General features: G+C 38.7%; 1 protein-coding gene across 1 annotated transcript in view; it reads right to left on the bottom strand.

Moving 5' to 3' along the window:
- Window positions 1-4673: 4673 nt before the first annotated feature.
- Window positions 4674-23860, bottom strand: part of micu2 (mitochondrial calcium uptake 2) — a 264328-nt gene continuing 245141 nt past the window's right edge. Inside the window, exons 9-13 of the mRNA XM_042333913.1 lie at window positions 22312-22403; window positions 9936-10107; window positions 8569-8677; window positions 6982-7139; window positions 4674-6111 (exon numbers count right to left, since the gene is read on the bottom strand). Coding sequence (XP_042189847.1) covers window positions 6007-6111; window positions 6982-7139; window positions 8569-8677; window positions 9936-10107; window positions 22312-22403 — 636 coding nt within the window. The 3' untranslated portion in view covers window positions 4674-6006. The remainder of the gene's footprint in view (window positions 6112-6981; window positions 7140-8568; window positions 8678-9935; window positions 10108-22311; window positions 22404-23860) is intronic.

Below are 23860 nucleotides of genomic sequence, written 5' to 3' on the forward strand. Positions count from 1 at the left end.
GGACTCGGGGGACGAGAAGGAGGCCAGACCCGGAGGAACAAAGGCAACTGGTACTGTTGCTTATATAGCATTCTCCACACAGGGTAGCATCTCAGAGTGCTTAACAGTGACAGAGCCTGACTCCAAGCCGGGGGGAGGTGGCCGTAAGCACAGTCGAACAGGAAAGTTTTCAGGCGGGACTTAAAAGAGGGGAGAGAGGGGGGCAAGGCGGAGGGATTGAGCGAGAGTGTTCCAGAGTTTTGGAATGTAGTGGCTGAAAGCACAACCTCCGATGGTGAGGCGGAGGGTGCGAGGGACGAGCTTGGTATCCGACCCTGTAAAATACTTCAAGATACTATGGTACATGAAGGGCAAAAGTGAATACAAGTTGTTTTGCCTCTCCCTATGCTGTTCCCAGAGTACATCACATTAGAAGGGACATCATATTTTGCAAATCAGGTGGTTTGTGTTGGGGTAAATTGGGTTGAAGATTCTCAGTTTGTATCACTTTTGCCTCTGGGTCAGAAGGTTATCAAGGTCACAATCCAGTATAATGCCGGGGGATCACTGCATTGTTGGAGGTGCCATCATTTGTGTAAAGAAATGAGATACCATTTCCTCATTCAGGTGAACATTAAAGATCCCATGACACTGTATGAAAAGAGAAGGGAATTCATTCTGACTGCCTGAACTAACATTTCTTCAGATAAACTGGTTCAACCAGATAAGCTGGTTATTCACTTCATGACTGTTTGCTGGGCATAAATTGGCTATCCCATTTGTCTGGAAATACAATCACTTTTTACAGAAAGTGTGAAGTACTTTGAAACATTATAGGCTCTACGCAAAAAATATTTTATTAAATAATAATTACTAAATGAGGCCTCAACCAACGCATATAATTTATTTAGTATTTTAGAAGACATGTATGATTTTGAAATAAAGAGAAAGATCCTCAATTAACTCCAAATTAGGAAATTGGATTGAAGATTTATTTAGCGTTAACAAGCAGAAAGTGAAAACAACAATAACTTGCATTTATATAACGCCTTTCATGCTGGTAATGTCTCGGAGTGCTTAATAGTGGTTTAGTTTGACGCTGAGCTGAAAAAGCTGCACCTGAGAGCAATATAACCAGTGGAATTTTACAAAGGTTTATTCCAGAACTCTATTCACATTGTTTAAAAATGTGTCTCAGCTCTGAGTTATGAAAAGAGGCTTAGTATTTGAAAAAAGATTGAGATAACATTATCAAGGCATTTGATGGAAGGCATAGATTCTGTAGCAGGGTGTTTTAGTCAAACCGTGAGAGCAGAACTAGAGGTGAATACATTTAAAATTGAAACACCTCAAGATGGAGTTGAGATCAGAGGAAATTAGTTTCCCCACACTGAAGTGTGCATGTGGAACAGATTCCCAACAAAAGTTGATTACCTAGAATTACATAGAATGTACAGCACAGAAACAGGCCATTCGGCCCAACTGGTTATGCCAGCGTTTATGCTCCACATGAGCTTCCTCCGGCCCTTCCTCAACTAAGCTTATCAACCTAACCAACAACAACAACTTGGATTTACATATTGCCCTCCACGCCGGACCTTCTATTCCTTCCTCCCTCATGTACTTATCTAGCTTCGATAGTTTAACCGATGTGAAGTTAATGCCGCCAAAGAACTAAAAATATATCTGAGAACAATTTGAAAGTGTTTGGGCATAGAGGACTAGACTAAGATTAGAGTAATGATTTATTTGCTGGTAGCTGGGGAGTGTTAGAATATGATATATTTAATGAAACGCTTTCAGGCAGGACCACATAAAATTGTAAACATTATGTTGTTAATCTTGTTTATATGAATCAAAATGGTGGATAACTCCATTTTGTACTCAAAAGTTGTTGACATAAAGCAGTGGATTTGGCAGGGAATTAGGCACTCAAAGGCAAAGAGCCAAAGCACGCTGACTGCTCCAGAACCGGGTAGTATATGTTTTATGTGTTCTTGCTGTGCTTATATTTGAATAAACTGAGTTAGCCACAATACTTTATTGTCTGGTCTTTTGACTTGAACACTGGGAATTGAGATCCCAACAGGAGGGAGGAATGCAAGCTTGTTTTTCTTATTGTTGAGGTGTGGGCGTGGAGAATAAATAGTCTAGAGCAGTGGTGACCAATCTTTTTCGTCAGCCAACCAAATAAATTTTCTTGATTGAATATTTCTTAATTTGTGGCCGGACCATAAGCATTGCCACTCAGTTGCTACTGGAAACAAAATATTGATTTAAAACAGACTCACCTTAGATTAGTGCGACTGTTTGGCGGGCCACTTCTTGATGGCCCCATGGGCTACTTCTGGCCCTTGGGCCATTGGTTGGCCATCACTAGTCTAGATTTTTTTATTTGATGGGCTTTAGAGAGTTAATGCAAAAATATTAATTTTGTAAAATATTGAGTTTGTAATAATTAGAGATTTTTTGACCACATACCCGGGAAGTACAATTTCTGGGAGGGTTGCGAAGTAGTGATTTAATCCCCAGCACTGCTTTGGAGTGTCATCTTAGACTATATGAGTTCCAAATCCCAACGTGGGGAATATAAAAGATTTATGTAAAAGTCACACTTTATTCTGTAAATGTCATAAACTGATGTGACCATCAACATACTGTATTTGTTTCTGTAAATGTGTTGAATGATTATCCAAATCAATAATTTTACAAATAACATTTGGCTATGGATTAGTAACTAGCTGAAGGAAAGGAATTAAGCTACAACGAAAGCTGGATTGAAATGGGGGAGGGTGAGTAGGGTTACTTTGGGTTCTGAGCTATATGACTCCTAGTTTCTAGAATACATAAGTGACCTCGATTCTCAATATATAGGATGCAATATTTCAAATCTGAGATAGTTACAACTCAATATATTCAACTAGTGTAAGATAAAATTAAAAGCTAATGTAAGGCTTGGGTTCACTTATAATTAATATAAGGCTGTGAGCCATTGCTGTACCGGAAGTGTGGTACACCTGCTTTCTCACTTTGGCTCGCTGGCTTCCCTTGCTAAAGACTGACTGCCTTCCAGGACATAATTTCCTGGGGAAGCATGATGGGTGAGTTGTTATTGACATAAGAATAATGAATCATGGGAATGTGCTTTTGCTAAGCAGTACAATGGAAAATTGTGAACACTTGTACCTCTGAATAACCTTTACTGTTGTGAAACATGTCAGCATTTTTAATGAGTGTCTTGTAAACTACTTTAACATTATTTGACCACGTATTGTAATTGTGTGAAAGGAGGATGTGTGACGTGATCTGTGTGAATATAGGACGTGTAAACAGAAGGTGTTTGTATGTAGAAGTAAGATAAGAAAATGGTATGCGTGATAACCAGATGGACTTACGGTCATGGTCAGAACAATGCATGGATGGCTTTGTGGTGATGACCAGAGTAAGGAAAGATTGTGAAAACTTGTTTATTAATGGGTAGAAATATTGGGCACAGACTAGCCTGAAGTCAGAACAGATCTGGGAAAGAAGATGAAGAAGAACAAAGATAAAGAAGAAGCTCCTGCTACTAAACCTGTTCTCAGGATTGGTAACTGTAGCTTGGTGTATCATGCACATTGCTTTATAAAGGTTTCTTAAATTAAACATCCTGTCTCTGTGAGCTTGATTAATTATCTCAGTGTCTAAAATACTTGCAAGTCAACAATTTCAAACCCAGTGATGACTGCAGTCAGTGTTGTCCAACTGGCGACCCACAGGCCACATCTGGCCCACGACAGCCAAAAGGTTGAACCACCCTGACTTGAGTCAACACTATGCTCAGGAAGCCCCACTGCAGTACAGGAAGTGACACTGAGACAACCTGGAAGCCGGGCGATTTTTCACGCTTTGTTCAGCTCTGGTTTGAGATATTGGATCCAGACCACTGTGTTATAAAGTGGTGGTCCAACACGTGGGATGGCTCCAAAGTAGCTTCAGGCAGCTGAAACCACAGTGATAATAGCCAGAAGACACATTTTGTCTGTGATGACAATGTAATTATTCACAAAATTGAGATTTAAAAAACGGAAAGAAAAATTGTCAGCGATTGTGTGAACTGTCCTTTAAACTGCTTCTACAGGTCTGTGTTCCAGAGTGTTTACATACATTTCGATTCTGTAGTAAAATTCTGTGCAGAATGACCATTCTCTCCTTTAGGTATTTTATCTTTACCAGAAACATGTGCTGTCACATAGATAAATGTACTATTGACACTGGAGGAAAGATACATTTGGGAATCTGCAGAATCCCACCATTAACCTCAGGTTCAAATTAAATGGAGATTTGTACCTTAGATAAATTAACCTTTAGCTGCATTCAGAGAAATTGTCCAACCATGCATGTTTATGTAAAATGTCTCATGTACCAGATGCTTGTAATTCCAAGTATGTATCTGGACTTTTTCCTAAGAGCAAGAAGTGCCATTCACTGAGCTAAATATTGTGGTGTCCTCAAAAAGAGGCTTTTATTGCACATAATGCTCTGATGCAGAGAATTTTAAAAACACTTTTGAACTCAAGTGTTGTTGATGTAACTGAAAGAGATCAAACTGAAGAGGTTAATGGTGGGATTCTGCAGATTCCCATTGTGCTACTATATAGCTCTTGGTACAATAAATGTAGCTGGAAGATTGAATATAAAAATGAGAAACAATATTCAAAGAATATTTTATTAAACATCCAAAACATAAAATCTTAGAAGAAACTGCAAGAGATAAATAGATAAAACCACCTATATGCTGTTATATACTGTCTGATTTATAGAATGTTATAAAGCAATTTTTAAAAAAATTCTTATACCAATAGAAAGGTTTTATAATATTGTAATAATGTTTTCTAACATTTTATTGAACAATTTCCCAGCAGTTTTAAGTTGAGCCCTTACAGGCAAGAACTACAAATGGAAAGCCAATAACACAAATGAGATTTCGTAGTGCTGACCATAACAGAGAGTATAAAATTGATAATGTTGCCAATACCAGTATGAGATCCATTACCAAAAAAGACATAAATCTTCTTAAAAAGCAAGATTGAACTGAGCAGAACCAGAAAGCTGGAGTCAACAAATCAGGTAAGAAACAGCCCCTGAGCTTCTTTATTGAAGAATTTACCAGGGTCTCCTTACCTTGAACCCTAGGGAAGCCCATTTAGCTAATGAGATTAGGTTTTACATTTTATACTAAGGCATATGTGTATAAACGCAATTGAAAAATTCTTCAATGCCTTTCTTTGGCAATGCACCTGAGTAGAATTCCTCTTTATCAATGAGAGAATCTATGGTTTACAGTAAAGTGAGTTTTTAATGATTGAATCTTCGTTATTGAACCTTTTCTTGCTAATACATTGTCACATACATCACTTTCTATTTATTGTTATAAAATTGATAACCAGATTGTTTGTTATCAAATAAACAGATTGCTATTAATGTTTCTTTTCTTTTAAATTTTTTGACCTAATTGTTTTCCAATTTTCCTTTCCATGGGGGTATATGAGTTTGTATAGTGCGTATAGTACAGCTTTTTACACGTAGCCCGTGTCTCATTTGATGAACGTTTTGCTAAGCATTGAACTAACAACATATATTATATCATGTATGATCCATTGTGAAAATTCTCTCTCTTATGGTGTATAATCAAGTTCTGCATTGACCTTTTCAAAAGAATTATTTGAATTATGTTGAGTTGTAAATTAATTTCCACACGTGGATTTCCGTATGTGCCAGAAAAAATGTTTCAACAAATTCCTAAATGCTACTTCATTCCTTGCTATGTGAATTAGTTTCTTTTTGTCAACATGCAATTATATAGTAAAGGAAATACATTCATGACATTTTAATGGAGTCAAATCTGGAAGCTTTTTGTAGCACATTAGTTGTCCAATTCTACTCAAGCTCTTTTTAAAACCCATGACGACAGATTCCCACACAAGCAAGCTTTTGAGCACTAGTATTGGCTCGATTTAAATAGAAAATGTATTTGTTGCAAAAGCACTAAAAGGGGCTTCTTCCAGTCTGCTTCCAGGCTTCGTGGACTCCGCCAATAGTTTCGTTCTTCACACATTTTAAATAGCCATTTAAACCTATTTGTGGTGGTGCCTGGTGAAATCAAAGGAATGAGTCTTAATTATTGTATGCAGATAACTTGTGTCAGTTGTACTTCAGCTGGTTAAATATATCGATCTAAGGTTCGGTTAAAATCTAAACAAACTTTCAGTATACTGCTCAAAAACTGCTAAAATGCAGTATTGTTTGAGTTCTTTAGATTTATCCTATCAAGTGCTTTGAGGTGTTCGCCCGATGTGAAAGGTACTACATTAAATAATAATATTTATTTATTATTATTTATTATTATCCCACTCTGCACATATGGATCCTACCCAGTAAAATTGAATGTTTTATCACAAAATTTTGCACCGTTTATCTGAGGAGACATTGCTACCAAATGTATGAGTAAAGCCTAAAAGATTTACATTTCAAAGGTATTTTATAATTGGATTTTTAAAACAAAAAAATCCTGAATAAAAGGCTGTGAACTCTCCCTCCTTCCCTCCAAAATAGATCCAACTCTTGCAACCCCTAATAAAGTATTACTCAGAAATGTTTTGGATCATGCTGTAACTCACAGGGTATAGTGCAAGATGTGAAGCGCTTAGATAATAATAATAATATTTGCATTTGATATACTGCCTTATCATGTCATTGGGATGTTTCAAAGTGCTTCACAGAATATAATGTAAAGTGAATTGATTGTATATTTTGTGGGCGAAACGCGGCAGCCAATTGTACACAGCAGTGTCCCACAAACAGTCATGGATTGAGTGTGCAAATTATTATTATTTTTATTTACTTTTTTTAAAGAATTATTACCCCCAGAAAAGCGATCCGGGGTTAAAAACACAGATAATATTGTGTGCTTATTTTTAACACTAGTTTGGGAAAGCAATCATTGTATAGAACTGATATTACCTTTAGGCCACGATGGAGCCTGGTCATGATCGCTCCAAGGAACTCCTGATGGCTTAAACATCCATCCCCATCCAAATCAAAGATTTTGAAGACCGTGTCCAAGACATTATCTGAGAGTTCTTGTCCTGTTACAACCTTCACAGCTCTCTTGAAGTCCGCTACATTCAATTTGGAAAATACACTTAATTAACATCAAAAACTGTTCACTATTTCCACAACAACAATGTAGATTTATATAGTGCTGTTCATGTCAGAGGACATCTCAAAAGTTTCAAAATTCAAAATCTTGAATTTGATCCTCTAGGAGATGGGGAACCGAGTGAAGATAGGGGTATTAAGCTCACGGAGCCTGGTTTGGGCGAGGACACGGACCACAGTTGTGCAGGGAGGAACTAGGGAATCCGGGAAGCAGGGTGTTTGAATCTGGATGTGATGCAGACACGAATTGGCAGCCCCGGGGGGAGAGGTAGTCATAGAGGTTATTCAGAACTCTGTAGCTCGTGTCCTCTCCCGGACCAGGCTCCGCAAACCAATCACCTCTGTTCTTGCCTGGCTTCACTGGCTCCCCATCCCTTAGAAAATCAAGTACAAATCCTTGTTCTCCTTCAAAGCCCTCCAGGACCTGCTGCCCCCTATCTCTCCGACCTCCTAACTCCATATCAGCCTGTCCGTTCCCTCTGCGGACACCGACCTGCTTCGGGTCCCCCGAACTTCCCGTCCCACCATTGGCTGCCGGGCATTCAGCATCTTTGTCCCCACACTCTGAAACTCTATCCCCCAATCCTTCCGCCTCACCACCTCTCTTGTCTCCTTCAAGTCCCGTCCAAAGACCTTCCTCTTCAACTGTGCCTTTGGCCACCCTCCCACCCCTATTTCCCTGCCCTCCACCCCACCTGACCCCAACTCGGGTCCAAAAACCCCTGACTATCCAGCACCTTGGGATGTCTTTCCAATGTGAAGGGTGCTATACAAGTGTTATTTGTTGCTGTTGTTACAGTGTGTGTATATGTGATGTGGACAGGATCAGGCCTTAGCTGCGTTGGTTTCCACAGTTGATTGGCCAACTATAAGATACTAAATGAAACATAGATAGTAAACTTAGGATCAATTGGGATGCTTAAAAGGAAGAGAGATATTTTAGAAGTAATGATGTGGAGAAAAGGCAGGAAACAGGATTGAAAGATCTGCCACAACCTAATAAAATGGTGGGTTAGGCAGAAACAGCCTATTGTTCCTAAAAATATTTTCAGATATGTCAAGTTAAGAGTTAAGAGTTCAGGGTTGTGAAGGGCAATTTTAGGACACGTGCCAGGAAGTATTTAAAGGTGATAAATGTCTGTAATACATTAAGAAGGTTGAGGGACAGAGTGTTGAAATCATTTAAGAACCAGCTCGATGCTGTAAAAGAAAGATCGCAGATTTGATATTCTGGGGGAAAAAAATAGATTAAATGAAGCGAAGAATCTTATTCACCCAAACCTCTCTTGCGATCATCATCACGCAGGATGTTTTTTTTTGTTACTGCTGCAAACAGGCCATTTTCTTATCAGTTGTACATTTAATAAACTGACTGTTTAAAATACACACCTATTCCAACGGGACGATTGCTTTTAGTGAACATGTTCATTGTGAAGGCAAAATCCTCAAGATGGTTCATAAAACGGCAAAACGCCCTGAATTCTTCAAAGGAAATGCTCTGGAAATCAAAAATTCACATTATTTCTAGCCATATCATTTAAGAAGCCTTGGGGAATAAAATTTGGGGAACAAGGTTCAGAGGCAATGAGCCCGTGGAGCACAGCGGAGCAGCTTTTTATATCTAAATAAATCCATCTATTTACTTGACGGCAGTTGTGTGGAGAATCCAACATAAATACTTCTACCATAACTGCTCCCCATTTATCTGAGGATGGTGAACATAAATGTGTTTGCATCATCAACTGTCTCTTTGCAGAGAAAAAAATGGTGGGGTTTCTCTAAACTCTATCTCTAAAATATTAGGCACAAAATGGTTCCACCCAATGGTGTAGTGGGTAACTGCATCATTACCTTAACATATTTATTCTAATCTTGGGATTCACTGTTGTTGGTGGAAATGGGGGCATAATAACAGAAGGTAAATTCAAAACAAATCTGCGGAAACACTATTTCAATGAATGAGTTGAAAATATATGGAACAGGCTCCCTAGGGAGGATGATGGAAGCAGAAAGTGTCAATTCCTTCAAAAGCAAATTAGCAAATTTATTTTAGGAAATAACATCTTGGGATACAGTATATAGTTTGGGACATGACATATGCAACCGACTGCCAGGATGGTGGAAGGCAAACTGGATGGACATTGGACTTCTTTCATCTAGCAAATTCTTATGTTCTTAGGGGTACAGAGGTTCAGGGTGGTAAGATGTACAGACCAGGGGGGTTATAAGTATGAATCCTAGTGTTGTAATTTTGCTAATAGCTGGACATCAGTTGAGGTGCTAAAATTGGTCTACGTGCCCCCAAATTGGGGAGCAGAAAATTAGCCAGGTCTTTTTTCTGCCTAACTTAAAAGGCAGGTCTTTTCTCAGCCTGAACTCTATCCACTGGTTCAACAGCCAGTAAGAGTGTAAGAGGGCAGGATGCTGGTTTAATTTAAGAAACAGCTTAATGCTCTAATGAAAAGAAAACTGGTGACAGTGATGCATTCTTGAAGTAAGGGGTCAAATGTAAGGGGTCTATTAAATCTGTTTTGCTTTTAACTGGGCAAAATCATACATTTTTTTAATACACAAGACCATTTAGGTGTTTTTTTTCCCCATCATGATCCTGTGGACCAAACAGCATTCTACTGTACCAATGAATGAACAGAACAGATATTGGTTTGAACTGAAGGTAAAAGTTCATAAGCGTACATTACATAAACAGGTAACCTGCTCCTAAGTTGAACTTGTTTTGACAAAATCAAAATGCTGACCTCTCCTGCAGGGATTCGCAACCTGACATTTTCCCAGTAAGTCTTATGGTTTTCCTCTTCAGTGAAGTGAAGCAGCCAAGCAGCAAATTCTTCTCTTCTCATGGTTTTCATGCCCCGGGAAAACTCTTTGAATTCAATCTCCTGCACCTCTGTTTGAAGATCTTCCATAAACCTGAAAGAGGGACATACAACAGCAATCAAACACTCCAGAAAGGCAATTTTCAGTGGATGGCTGTTTAAAGACATTGTTGGCTTTAATCAGACGTCTGGCAGTTTTTTTTGTTATTGGCGTTTATGGCACATACTATTTTACATTAGAAAAAGGCTCTGAAAGTCAGGTGCGTGTTACAATTGAGTGGATATTATTAACATAGACATTATGCACGGACACACTGGGCATTTGTGAAGATTTTTTTTCTTTGCCAATTTTTTGCTTCAGGATTCTTCCAAAATCATTTAACTCCTTTTTCTTCTATTGGGTGCAGATGTGCGGGTATCACTATCCCGCCTGGGGAAGCATCACTGTCAAGCCCAATCCTGTCCTAATCCTATATCCACACAAGTGTAGAATATCCGGCTTCAAGCGCTGAACAGTCAGCTCCCTGTGTTACAAATGGTCAAATGCTGGGTTGTCAAGTCGCGGCTGCCACGTCTTGCACCATACGAAGAAGTGTTGCTGACATCCCAGAAGTCGGGCTTTATTTCCACTTCATTATAATGTTGGTGGGAGGAGTGGGAGTAAGGTGGGGAAGGGAAACATCGACCAAAAGTGCTCCAGGATGCTGCCTCAGGTGAAGGGCACTATATAAATGCAAGTTGCTGTTGGTGTATAATAATAATAATCCTTGCATTTGATATAGCGCCTTATTACGTCTTCAAGACGTCTCAAAGCGCATCACAGAATATACTGTAAAGTGAATTGACGGTATACTGTATTCTTATCAAAAGAAATAAGAATAATTTGGTCACTCAATCCACGACTGTTTATGGGACACTGCTGTGCGCAATTGGCTGCCTATATTTATGGGCGAAACGCGGCAGCCAATTGCGCACAGCAGTGTCCCATAAGCAATTGTGGTTTGAGTGACCAAATTATTCTTATTTTTTTTGAAGTAATTATTATCCCTGGAAAAGCGATCTGACAATCGAGTAACAACCGGGTTCCTACTTACTGCTAAGTAAACAGAGGTGTGCGGAGTAACAAAAATTGCCCAATGTTTTGCACTGCCGGGAATCGAACCTAGGTTTCTCTCTTGTGAGGCGAGTGCTTTAGCACTGAGCTACAAGACTCTGTATAATGTGTGTTTTGAGATAATATAAATAATACTCCCTATAATCCTTGCATTTGATACACAAAATGTGGTCGATCCACTTTACAATATATTCTGTGAAGCGCTTTGAAAGTCGCAACAAGGCGCTATATCAAATGCAAGGATTATTATTAGTATAATACAATTTACATAGTACCTTTCACATCGGGAGGATGCTCTGAATGGCCGGGGTGGGAGCTGATGGTGGGGGGGGGGGGGGGGGGGGGGGGGGGGGAGACATCAACCAAAAGTGCAGTCAAAGAGGCCTGTTTTGAGATGGGCCTTGAAAGAGGGGAGACAGACGTTGTGCTTCACAGGATATCACTGTAAAGTGTAGGCGAACGCAGCAGCCAATTTGCACACAGCAATGTCCCACGAAGAGCCATGAAGTGAATGACTGATTTTATCTGGGATACTGTTGGCCGTTGGACTGGGAGAAACTCCCCACTCTTTTCGATTAAAGCCATGGGATCTTTGGTGTCCATCCGATCAGGCTAACGGGATTGGTTTTACATCTCATTTGAAGGATGACATCTCTAATAATGCAGATTCAGCACTGCATTGCCGTATAGGCATAAACTACACAAGTTTAAAGTCCTGAACAGGGGCTTGAATCCCAATCTTTTGAGATGAGAGCACTACAAATGAGCCAGGCTGCTACCTGTGATGGGATGTCTTTAAAAACAGACCATTGGGGAGCTGATGATTTGGCTTAAATAATGAGGGAATAGAGTGTAATGCTGACATCCCAGAAATCAGCATTTTTTTCTACTTTGTTCTACTATGGTTTCTGAGATAAAGAATGAGGATGACTGTATTAACAGGGTTTCCCTGTATACTATTTAGAATTCACATTGAAAAAGGCAAAACTTTTTTTTAAAAGAAGGTTAGTGGCAGGCTAACACAATTTCCTGCACGTTGTGTGGCAGCAACATTGGCAGTGCCTTGATAACCCAGATATCCGCCAATTTTTAGCATGCAAAAGCCACTGAGTGCAGTGAATGTCAAAGTGCTGATTGGCAAATGTGCTCAGTCTTAATGCTAGTTGAGATTTTATGGACTCCACAACTACCCTATTTTAACAGATTCTCCTGTATTCCACAGTAAAGAGTATAAGAATAACAATATACATATTTGAAATAAATGTGCATTTTTTAACACCTTATCATGTGTTTCAAATGTCTCAAAGTGTTTTACAAATAATTGCAATCAAGTGTAGGGAAGTGTTTTGTATAGAAAAACAGCAACTATTTAATTGCCAGCAACATCCCACAAACAGCTGTAAAATTAATGACCATTAATCTGGAAAATTATTGGGCAGAATTTATTGTAACATCACCACACATGATATGACATGTACGGAGAGAAATGTAAATAACAATAGAAAAGCTTCCTGAAAATATTCAAGGCAGCACAAACAAAGCTATGGGGATATATGGTGCTCCTCATTGCTCAGTAAATGTCTATGCTTAGCTGGTATTCATATGTGGAACTCTGTCTGGTTTGGATAGTCTTATGTGCACAAAATACAGTCACTCCACTTTACAGTAAATATCAGTAACATAGTGGTTAGAGCACTCGTCTCGCAAGCGAGAGGACCCCAGTATGACTCCCGGCTGGTGCGAAACCTTAGGCAAGTTTTCTTACTCCACACGCCTGTGTTTATCTAGATGTAAGTAGCAACCTGGTAGTTAGTCAATTGGCGGATCACTCTCCGTGGGTAATAATCGCTCCCCAAAACAATGGAATCCAGGACTGTTTGTGGGACACTGCTGTGTGAAATTGGTCTCTGCGTTTTGCCCACAAAATACAGTCAATGCGCTCACAATATATTACAATGTAATATATAAGGTGCTATATCAAAGACAAGGAATATTATTATTGGATTTCTACATGCGTAGAAATACCCAGATGACCAGAAAATAGTTCACTGATTGAAGGAGTGGACTATCACCTAGTGCGAAGAATGCAAACCTGCTCTAAGTATTTCAAATGTAAACAACGACATTCCTGAAACAATAGGGAGTAGGAAGGTCCGGGCAGGAAGGAGATAAATGGGTTTGGTGGCTTCTGCAAACGGATCTCAGTCAGTCAAAGTGAACTAATGGCCTGAATAACCTTTTCTTACCTTTTCCCTCTCTCCTGCCTCCCATATATCTCACAAGACTTCAGCGGCCTCAATTTTAATTTGGAATCCAGCTTTCAAATGACAAATTAATTGAAGGCTTTCTCAAAATTTTGCACAAACCTTAAATTTAACAACAATATTGCGGCTATATCTTAATACATTTCAGTCTCAGATCTTTTCAAATATTTAAAATTTGTAAAAATTCCCTCTTTATTTTCCCGCATAAACTTTTATTATTTCAGAAACTAATTTCAAATGCAAGTTGTTGTAATTCAATGTTCACATCAGGCATACAACGACTTTTAAAGAGCTTGGAATGGGCAGTGAACAGAAATCATGTATTAATTAAATTATTGAGGAGCTAGTTTGAAAAGAAACAGCACTGAAGGTTTCCTCTGATAGACTGGTGGGTAAAGGCCACAGGTTTGTGAGGGGTGATTACAAACTATGTTTCAAATGACATTGTGTGGAGAGTCTGATGGCATCATGATTCCTATTGTGCCCTGATTTTGAATCTACAACATGTGGTTCTTGAATTTTCTACACGGCCAAAAAACTGGATCCAACTTTTCAACTCTTCAGAATTTCAAACACCTCTATTCTTGGAACGCAATGAATCCTGAAATGTTGGAATCTGTTCAAAGCAACTGTTTAGTCATGAATAACAGAGGTTATAAAGTTTGATTACTGCTCTGGAGTTTTCCTTGATTACATTTGTAGTGTAGGAGTTCAGATAAATTGGGAACGTATCCATGATAGGGGAGAAAAACAATGTTCTGTGAAAGAAGTGGGCTTGGTGGCTGATTAATCAATGTGCTGCTTTGCTTGTCATTTTCCCAGTTTGAGTTGATCCTGCACTAAATTGTGACACAAATGCACTTCATAAATGCTGTTTATGATAGCATTTATTAGACCACACAGTACTATAGGATCTGATAATGATCAGTTTTCAAATCTGTGAGGTTTACTCAGATTGTGGAGTCCTGTAGTGTATTGGTTAGGGCACTCACCTCACAAGTGAGTGGACCTGGGTTCGATTTCCAACATCCCATGAAATACAGGACAAAACGTTAGATAAGTTTCATTACTCCACACACCTCTGTTTACTAGCAGTAAGTAGGAACCCAGTTATTAGTCAATTGGCAGATTGTTTTTCTGGGGATAATAATCCCTTCAAATAATAATAATAATAATTTGGTCACTCAATCCACGACTGTTTGTCTGATGTGCGCAATTGGCTACCGCGAATATATAAGTCAATTCACTTTACAGGATATTCTGTGAAGTGCTTTGTGATGTCTCAAAAGACATGATAAAGTGCTATATCAAATTCAAGGATTTTATTATTATTAGATACTCAGATTGGCTTACATTTATGTAGTGGCTTTCATGTGTATCTCAGAGTGCTGAATGACAGTATAATTGGATGCAGAGCTGGGGAGAAAAGTGGGGGAAACTGTAGGCATGGTTGAATTGCGCAAATTGTCTTTGAAAAGAATTAATTTAAAATAATTGTCGTTCTCTCATGAAAATCTATCAATAATCTGAAAAATAAACATTTACTTCCCTATCTCAAACCCTATCTCAGTCTCAAACCTTATGGTTAGGAACTGGAAAACTAGCTTCCAGTTGAGAAATATAATAATATTTCTATGTTTGAGAGTGAACAATAATGGCAATTCGCAAGCAGCGACTCACTGAAGTGAGGGGAATAAGTGGAAGTCAATGTATTCAAGAGGACGTTGACCTGAATGATCTCAATTTATTCCATCTCCAAATCATTACTCCATACCCGATATGTTGAATTGTTTTTGGGTTAGACGGCTGTCTGACATATGCAGAAATCCATTACCATATTTATGAATATCCAAACCAAGTTGAGAAGCTACGCATGGAAATTCCAGATACAGATTATTGGAATGGAACGCGCACTCTCTCCCTCCAGGGACGCATACTGCTTACCTAATCCCAGAAAGTATTAGGCACAGGTTGGCAAGAGCCCAGGCTTGGGGATCCCAGAGGTGCAATGAGGTACTACTAGAGTCTAAGAGCTGAAAAATGTAAATTTCTGAGATATTTTATTGAAATAGCAATTAGGTCTTCAATTCTGGTGTAAAATTACACATTGAATTATTATTATTTTCACCACAAAGGCCCGAAACTCCACCTACGTTTAAATTTTGTGCAGATTCGTGGGAATTCAATTCAATCTCAACCGGAAGTAGGTTTAAAAGTTCTTGAAAAGATCAGCTTCCAAATTAAGGCGGAAGTTGACAATTTTCTATAATCCTACACAGTATTACATTTTTAAAAATGAATTTATATATGAAGACTAAAGGAAATTATAGGCCTCACACAGACAGAAGCAGGATCTATATTTTGGTTACACAGTACCAACAGAGGGCACTACAAGCCTTTTAATAGCACTAGTTTCAGAACTTTGCAGTCACAATCAGTAATTACCAACCAAAATGCTTCCAATGTGTATACTAATCTCTTTTTAGGCATCGTTCATAAATATGACATGAATTGTAATTTTGTGCGCGTTAGGTATTTTAGTAAAAGGAAAGCAATGTCTCCCATCATTTCTTCACCTACATTGTTGTTTGGAATGTCCAAATACATTCGTTTTACATTTATTCTTTAAAAATAATTCTAGGAGATATTAAACCGAGGTCCTGTTTTTCTATTCAGGTAAACGTTCAAGGTCCCATAACAGTTAGCGAAAAGAGTAGGGAATTCTCCTGGTGTCTCGGTCAACAATCCTGTGGATTAATTGATCACATACTGCATGGTTGTTTGTGGGACCTTGCTGGCATTAAATGTCTTCCATGTTTACCTACAAAAACAATCACTACACTTGACAGTAATAAAGAGCTTTGAGACATTTCAATATTATAAGGCAATATACTGAGATAAGTTCTACTTTCTATTTCATAGAAAATCAGTTAATAAATTGTCTCTCTCCATTTATCGTAACAAACTACAGTAGTCATGATTTCTAAAACCTCTATGAAATTGATAAATGTAAAGAGACTATTTATTAACTGATCCATGGGTCAGTTAATGTAGGGGTATCAACTGAAGATTATAACAAGAAGGAAAAAGAGGGAGGTTAGAAGAATTATTTTAGAGGGCTGTTAGTATGGGAAATGCCTCACCACAAATTGCTGGTGAACATTTAAAAGGGAACAGCATAAATACTTGAGGAAACAAATAAGACGTATGGTACACCAGGGGAATAGAAATAGAACAATCCATGGAAGAGTTCCCACCAGCCAAATGGTCTCTTTCTGGGCAGTAAACGTTCTGTAATTTTATGAAACAAACAGATCTAATTCTGGCACTCAGTGAAATCCGAGCACCAACTGGGTGATAGACAGAAACATGAAATGTACATCTACTATGCAACTCCCTCTCCACACATTTTGTTATTCAAAATAACTTTGCTCTTCTGCCCACTCGTGGGTCACTCACTGCTACAATGGGATTCTCTGATCGATGGACTGGCAATGCTGCTGTAACTGGCCGATAGGAGGTGTGGTTTAACGTCATGAGATTGTTACGGCCAATTCCCAGAGTTGTCTTAAGAGGAGCTGCAGAGAAGGAGAGCAATGAGGCTTATCCCCAGTGTCAATAGGATGAACTATGAGGAATGGGCAGATAAGAAAGGGCTCTTCAGCCTTGAAAAGAAACATATATAGTTACTTACTTACATAGAATCTGCAGCACTGAAACAGACTATTTGGCCCAACTACTTTGTGTCAATATTTAGACTGCACATGAGTCTCCACCTGTTCTAATCCCCCTTCTCTAGCCCACCCCCCCCATATCTCTCGATTCCCTTTTACTCATGTATGCAGTATAAATATTTGAGTAAGTAGTGAAGACTTTAGAAAAATAGAAACATAATGTAATCGCAGGTCACTTCAACCACAAAGAGCCTTCATATCTTTGAGGAAACCGTTATAGAGATATACAATAATAATAATAATAATAATAATCCTTGCATTTGATATAGCGCTTTTCACGTCAGGAGGACGTCCCAAAGCGCTTCACAGAACACACTGTAAAGTGAATTGACTGTTTATTTTCTGAGCAAAACGCGGCAGCCAATTGGGCACAGCAGTGTCCCACAAATAGTCATGGATTGAGTGACCAAATTATTATTATTTTTTAATTTATTTTTTGAAGAGATTATTACACTCAGAAAAGCGATCCGCCAATCAACTAACAACCGGGCTCCTACTTATTGCTAGGTAAACATAGGCGTGTGGAGTAAGGAAACTTGCCTAATGTTTCGCCGGGAATCAAAACCCAGGTCTCTTGCTTGCGTGAACTGCTGGGACTGTAATTTCCTGATATGAGGCATTAATAATACAAGATCAGTTAGTTTCTTCATTCAATTGCTGGAAACGGAATGTAAACACGGAATTTAATTTGCCATGGCTCAGTGTAAAGAAAACAGTAGCTTAGCTGCCGTTTGATTTTTTTTAATACATTAAAATGGAATTGATTCTGAGTGAGTAAACCTTGGATTAGGATCATAACACTGTCACATTACATGGGGGCTTTCTCCAGAACTAATGCATTAATAGGCATTTGAGAATATACTTTGTAAGCACATTCTGTGAAGCAGTATTGAAGGATTTATAAACAGGGTATTTATAAGAGCTTTGGAACTAATCATCAAAATACTCAGCTGGGTTGGGATGGATTATAACTGATGCAGAACAGCTGGATGCTAAAAGAAAGCTTTAGAATCTGTGGCAGCGGTACTTCAGACAAACTTTGGGGCTTAGGTTTCATAGTTCGAAGATAATTTTTCACCGCTGGGTAGGAGTGTCGCTGGAGTCCACAAGATGAAATCTGGAGAGGATTTTGGCAGCAGAAGCTGAACTGCAATTTTTATTTCTTAACCCGCAGCCATTTAATTTTCAAACACACCTCACTTCATTTGGGGGCGTTCACTCATATACTCCTTCTGCCCTTACAAGGCAAACTTGTAATTTCAGTTGTAAAGGCATTGGTATGTCAGTCTCCACTGTACATACAACCTAATCTAATTAAACCACTATTAAAAGCACAATCTAAAACATGTTCTCTAAATAAGAACCATGCTTGCAGTGCGGGAAAGAAACCTCTTTTTAAAGGGAGTTCTCTAGCTCTAAAGTTCACCTTCTGCAGGTCTGTATTTCTAGAACGGAGAAACAACATGATTTATGCATTTGCGAATGTATCTAAAATCAAATACTGGTTTGTAGCAACAGCAGGTGCTAATGATGTCTATATTTCACCTAACATATGGCCAATTTATACCATGTGGTGTGGTACCAGAGGTGTCGTTTTCTGCTGGTGCACTCACAATTGCCAAGTATTAAAACATTTGGGGTGAAAACCTAATGCAGTGCAGCCATGTTATGATGTGTTACAGTATATCTTGAATTCACTTATAACATGGGTTGGGTTTTTAAGGATCCCAATGGGGCTCCATTCTAGTTGGTAACAGAAATTCACAAACAAGTATTCCCACCGGTAACCAGAAGTACAACACTTTAACAGAAGTAGATCATGCTGGAAAAGAACTCCCACGGGGCGTTGTGACCACTATGGTTCCTCGGAAGAATTGCTATCTACAACATTTTACGAAAAATATAATGTTCTAGACTCCATGGGGTTTGTAAATAGTGAATCCTGGATGTATCGCAATCGACTCTTTGGAACTCCGCTCGGATGTTGAGACCCCAGAAATCGGAACTGAGAACCCGGTGTTGGAGGGGAGATCCAGACAGTCAGCCAGCACACATCTGGGATTTGCTATTTAAAAATCCATTCAACACGTCCCCATTGAACAGTTTACTGCAAGAAACCTCATATGTAGCCATCACTGCTACAGAGTTAATTTCTGCAGCTACAATTTCTAATTATTAGTGGAAAAGGCTGGTCTTATCTTGACATAACCCAGCAGTGTGATCCACAAGGGGGGAGCGGTGCTTTATGGGAGTAGATCATGTTTTGAGCCTGTAATTCACTTCTGCCTTTGGCACCTTTGAATCATTAGAGCTCCATTGCCATTCTGCGGTTTATATCCCTGTAAATCACTAATGCTCGTGAATCTTTGAATTTAGAATTTAAATTAAATTGTCTTCTGTGTGAGCTGGGGCAGAGTTCCCGCTCCCCTTTCCACTTGGAATAAAAATACTGCTCTTTTCAAGTGGACACACATGTACGTTTCCGCAGTAGGGGGTCTGAACAGTGATCAGAAGGGGGAACCCTGGCTGAACTTTCCTTCAATAACCATCACACCAGTCCTCGCCAGGCTTCAATGACTCCCAATTACTGAAAAGATCGATTTCAAGATCCTCTCATTCATTTTCAAATCCCTTCATTCCCGCCCACCTCCTTATTTATCCAATTTGCTTACCCCCCACTACCCCACCAGCTGCCTCTGCTTGGCTGGCCCAGCCTCCTGTTTGTCCCTCGTCCCCTCCGCTCCATTATCGTGCCTTCAAGCACTTCGCCCCAAAACTCTGGAACTCTCCCCCTCAATTCCTCTGCCTTGTCTTATTCCTCGCCTCTTTCAAATCTTCCTTTCAAGACCTTCCTTTTTGATCATGCTTACAGTCACCTCTCCACTCCCTCTCCTCCTGGCTCAGGGTCAGACTCCGCCTCTGTGAAGCCCCGCGTGAAGAGCGCTATATAAATGCAAGTTGTTATTGTCGAAGGCCAATTGTAGTATTCCAACTGTTGCTTGGCTAAGATCAGCTAATTGCAATTCTGTAAGCTATTCGAAAGTGCTGCTATTTTTTAGAGCGAGGTGCAGTCTTTGTGATTATGTTTGATATTGATATTGATATTGATCTGTGCAACAGCAGTGGGCTAGCCCAGGTTAGGGAAAAGAAAGCCATCCTGAGTTCCTAATCTTAATTGCTATCTAATGATTATTGCTGGAGATAATAATAATCCTTGCATCTGATATAGCGCTTTATCATGTCATTGAGACGTCTCAAAGCGCTTCACAGAATATACTGCAAAGTGAATATTTTGTGGTCGAAATGTGGCAGCCAATTGAGAACAGCAGTGTCCCACAAACAGTCATGGATTGAATAAACAAATTATTATTAATTTATTTATGTATTTATCTTGAAGGTATTATTACCCCCGAAAAGCAATCTGCCAATTAATAATAATCCTTGCATTTAATATAGTGCTTTTTACGTCAGGAGGACGTCCCAAAGCGCTTCACAGAACACACTGTAAAGTGAATTAACTGTATATTTGTGGGCGAACGCGGCAGCCAATTGCGCACAGCAATGTCCCACAAACAGTCGTAGATTGAAAATGATCAATTTATTATTGTTTTGTTTTTTTGGAGGGATTATTATTAGGCGTGTGGAGTAAGGAAACTTGCCCAATGTTTCGCCCTGACCTGCCTGGAATTGAACTCAGGTCTCTCGTTTGCAAAGCGAGTGCTCTAACCACTGAGCTACAGGACTCCACAAAATTAGCTGACAACTGAGTTCCTTTTGCTTGCAAGGCAAGTGGTCGAAGAAAAACACTACCAGACTTCATGTTCCAGATGGCCTGGGTGAATCTTGATTAGGAAAAGATTGGGCTAACTATTAACGACCATTACAGTTGAACTGGCTTCCACAAATGGCAAGTGATACTCTTGTCTCTTCCACCTACCCCCCCATCCAATTTTCTTTTTTATTTTGTTACCATCGTAACATTTACTGGGGTATCCCAAGTGACTATTCATCTTGGTTTGGAAAAACATTTTTCGGAAAATATAGAACAAAAATATTGAAAAGGAGTTAGATTTTTCCAATGAACTCTATTCCAATTTTTAATAAGAATGTAAACAAAATCCATTTTTGAAGGAGAGATGATTCAATGCATCCATTATTGGAATAAATCTTCTTACTAACTTTTGGAAACATTTATTAACATTGAGCCTAGAATCTTCATCAAACCCCCAGAAAAAAAAGAGACATCTGAAGATCAAATCAAATTCTGAAAGTTGGCAAGTTCTACCACGAGTCAAATGTGTGCTCTGTATACATCCACTTTTAGTTGGAAATGATTCAACAAAGACAATCTTTACAGTTTGCATTTTAAAATCTCTTACTGTCTTCAAGCTGAGCTGTCCCTCATGTCAAAACTATGGTATCTCAAAAGCATCGAACAAAATAAACTTGCTGTAAAATATCATCATTGTTTCCCCTTTGACAATTGTACATATCTGTATGGCTCATCAGTCATCTCCTTTCAAAAACACCCTGGCACTTTGATCTATGGCCAACAATCATTTCCTGTGTGTGGTAAAGTGTTTTCAAAAAAGATCAGATAAAATCACATTTTTTTCCATTAACAAGAACTAAAAGATGATTTGGTTGATTTACCAACAAATACAATTTGGGTGAAAAGTGATATCTGTACTGAGGTAAGAAACCACAGTGACCCTTTTATCCTTTATAAACTGTGCAAAACCAGATTTGCTGGCAAGTAGCAAACCTTTAAGCAGCTTTAATGGGGTGTATATGCAGTGATCAAAAGCACATACCTGAACTATAAAGACAATGTACAACTCCCTCATTGTACTCAAACACCTACCGATGTTGAAAAATTATCTCCATTAGACCATAAAAACAAACCCGCAGCTCTTAAGTAGTCAGATGTGGGAGTTTAAGTTCAATTACAGGCTTCTCTCTGTGTGGTAGGCAGAGGTCCCTTAGCCACAACATTTTCTAAACACATTGAGTACTGCCACGCAACCCATTATTGGTCCTACTTGTTCAAAGGGTTATGAAATTTGCCACATAGTTGAGCTATTGCACTTGAAAGTAGAATGTACTAGGCAAAGTCAACTTTGTACTTGGGGTCACAGTGTTCTGTCTGGAGAGCGGTTAATCAGTCAAATAGATGGACTTCTTACCTGTAAAAGTCCTTGAACTGGAGCTTCAGCTTTCCCTCTTTGCCAAAGAAGTGTATCAGCAACATTGTCTTAAGTTCTGTGTCACCTTCTTGCTACAAACACAAATATATGTATATGTGATCAATCTGTTTGACTATAATATACATATTTCTAAAAGCTCCAAACAACTAGTCAATAACAATGGATATGAGGACATCCACAATGGAAACATAACGTATTGCGATGATGACAAGTTTAGAGTATTAGTGACTGAATGCTTGTAAAATACAGCTAAAGAGTGAAATTTCAGGGATACAGGTGATCATTTTACAAAACTGTTCTGGAATACAGTAACTGAAACACACATGGGGTCTTTGTTCACTGTAGTATGTTACTAGTTTGATTATTGGTGTCTAATTTGAGATAAATTAGATTTGTTGCATTAATTGCAACTTTGTTGAGAAAATCACAGCCAACAAATCGCAAATCCTAACAATAATTTGCACAGGTATCTCATCTTTCATGTCTCAAAAAGAGCGATGCAGGGTGAAGGCAGATTTGGTGTGTTAAGGGTAGGGACGCAGAAAGCAAATTAAAGAGATTTTAGAAGAGAGTTTGAGTGGTCAGAGGCAATGGTGGCTGAAGGCTTGTTTTCTGTTGGTANTTTTTATTTGGTCTTTTTTTCTCGGCTTTGCTGACTTGGGATATGTACTTTTGTATGCTTCACGTTTGCCATAAATTGTGCAAATTAAAAGTTGCTACTAATGCAGCATAATTGGTTTGTGAATATTGCAAATTAGGTCCATTATTTCCAGGGAATTAATTACAAATGATTTTAAAATAAACATATAGTTATCACTTCTTAACCATTAGTCTTTCAGTTTGATAGACATCACATATGTGCTGTGTGATATGCACACTGAATATGAGACCATCTGTTTTTTCTTTACTAATTAGAAACAAAACAGTAACTTTTAGACATAAGAGGTACAGTATATTAAAACATCCTTTCTTGTGCTCAGTGATACTGTCATAAAGTATTAAGTTGAATATAATTTCCTGATATACACAAAGATAGTTAACTGGTAAAAGAAATTCATTTATAGATTTCCCTCGAAAGCTTAGTTTTTAAATGGACTAGTCGTTCAGGCTGATACAGGCTGGAGAGTAATACAGGCCGGAAAGCCTGAGGTGTAATTAGTGGTCTGTGTTGAGTTAGCTCATTTTGATTGGAGTTGCCCCTGGGATAGGGAAGGAAAAATTAGTCTGAATTCCCGCCTCTGATCCCTCTTCAGAGATTCCACACCCTACAGCACTACTGTTTCCATCAACGTTTGATGACAACAAACAAGTATTTGTAGTTTCCTTTGGCAGATTTTTAAAATAATTCTCCACAAATGCTGTTTGATCAATTGCATGCTTTTATGGATTGTGACATTTGTGTTTTCCATAAACCATAAAAAAAATCAATTTTCACTGTAAATACCATGACTGTACTGACAGTATTTTACACCATAAGGATCTAGTCTTAAAACCCACACGCATACACACACAAACAGAAAACCACTGA

The sequence above is a fragment of the Callorhinchus milii genome, unplaced genomic scaffold, assembly GCF_018977255.1.
Source record: "Callorhinchus milii isolate IMCB2004 unplaced genomic scaffold, IMCB_Cmil_1.0 Scaffold4, whole genome shotgun sequence".
Taxonomy (NCBI): Eukaryota; Metazoa; Chordata; class Chondrichthyes; order Chimaeriformes; family Callorhinchidae; genus Callorhinchus; species Callorhinchus milii.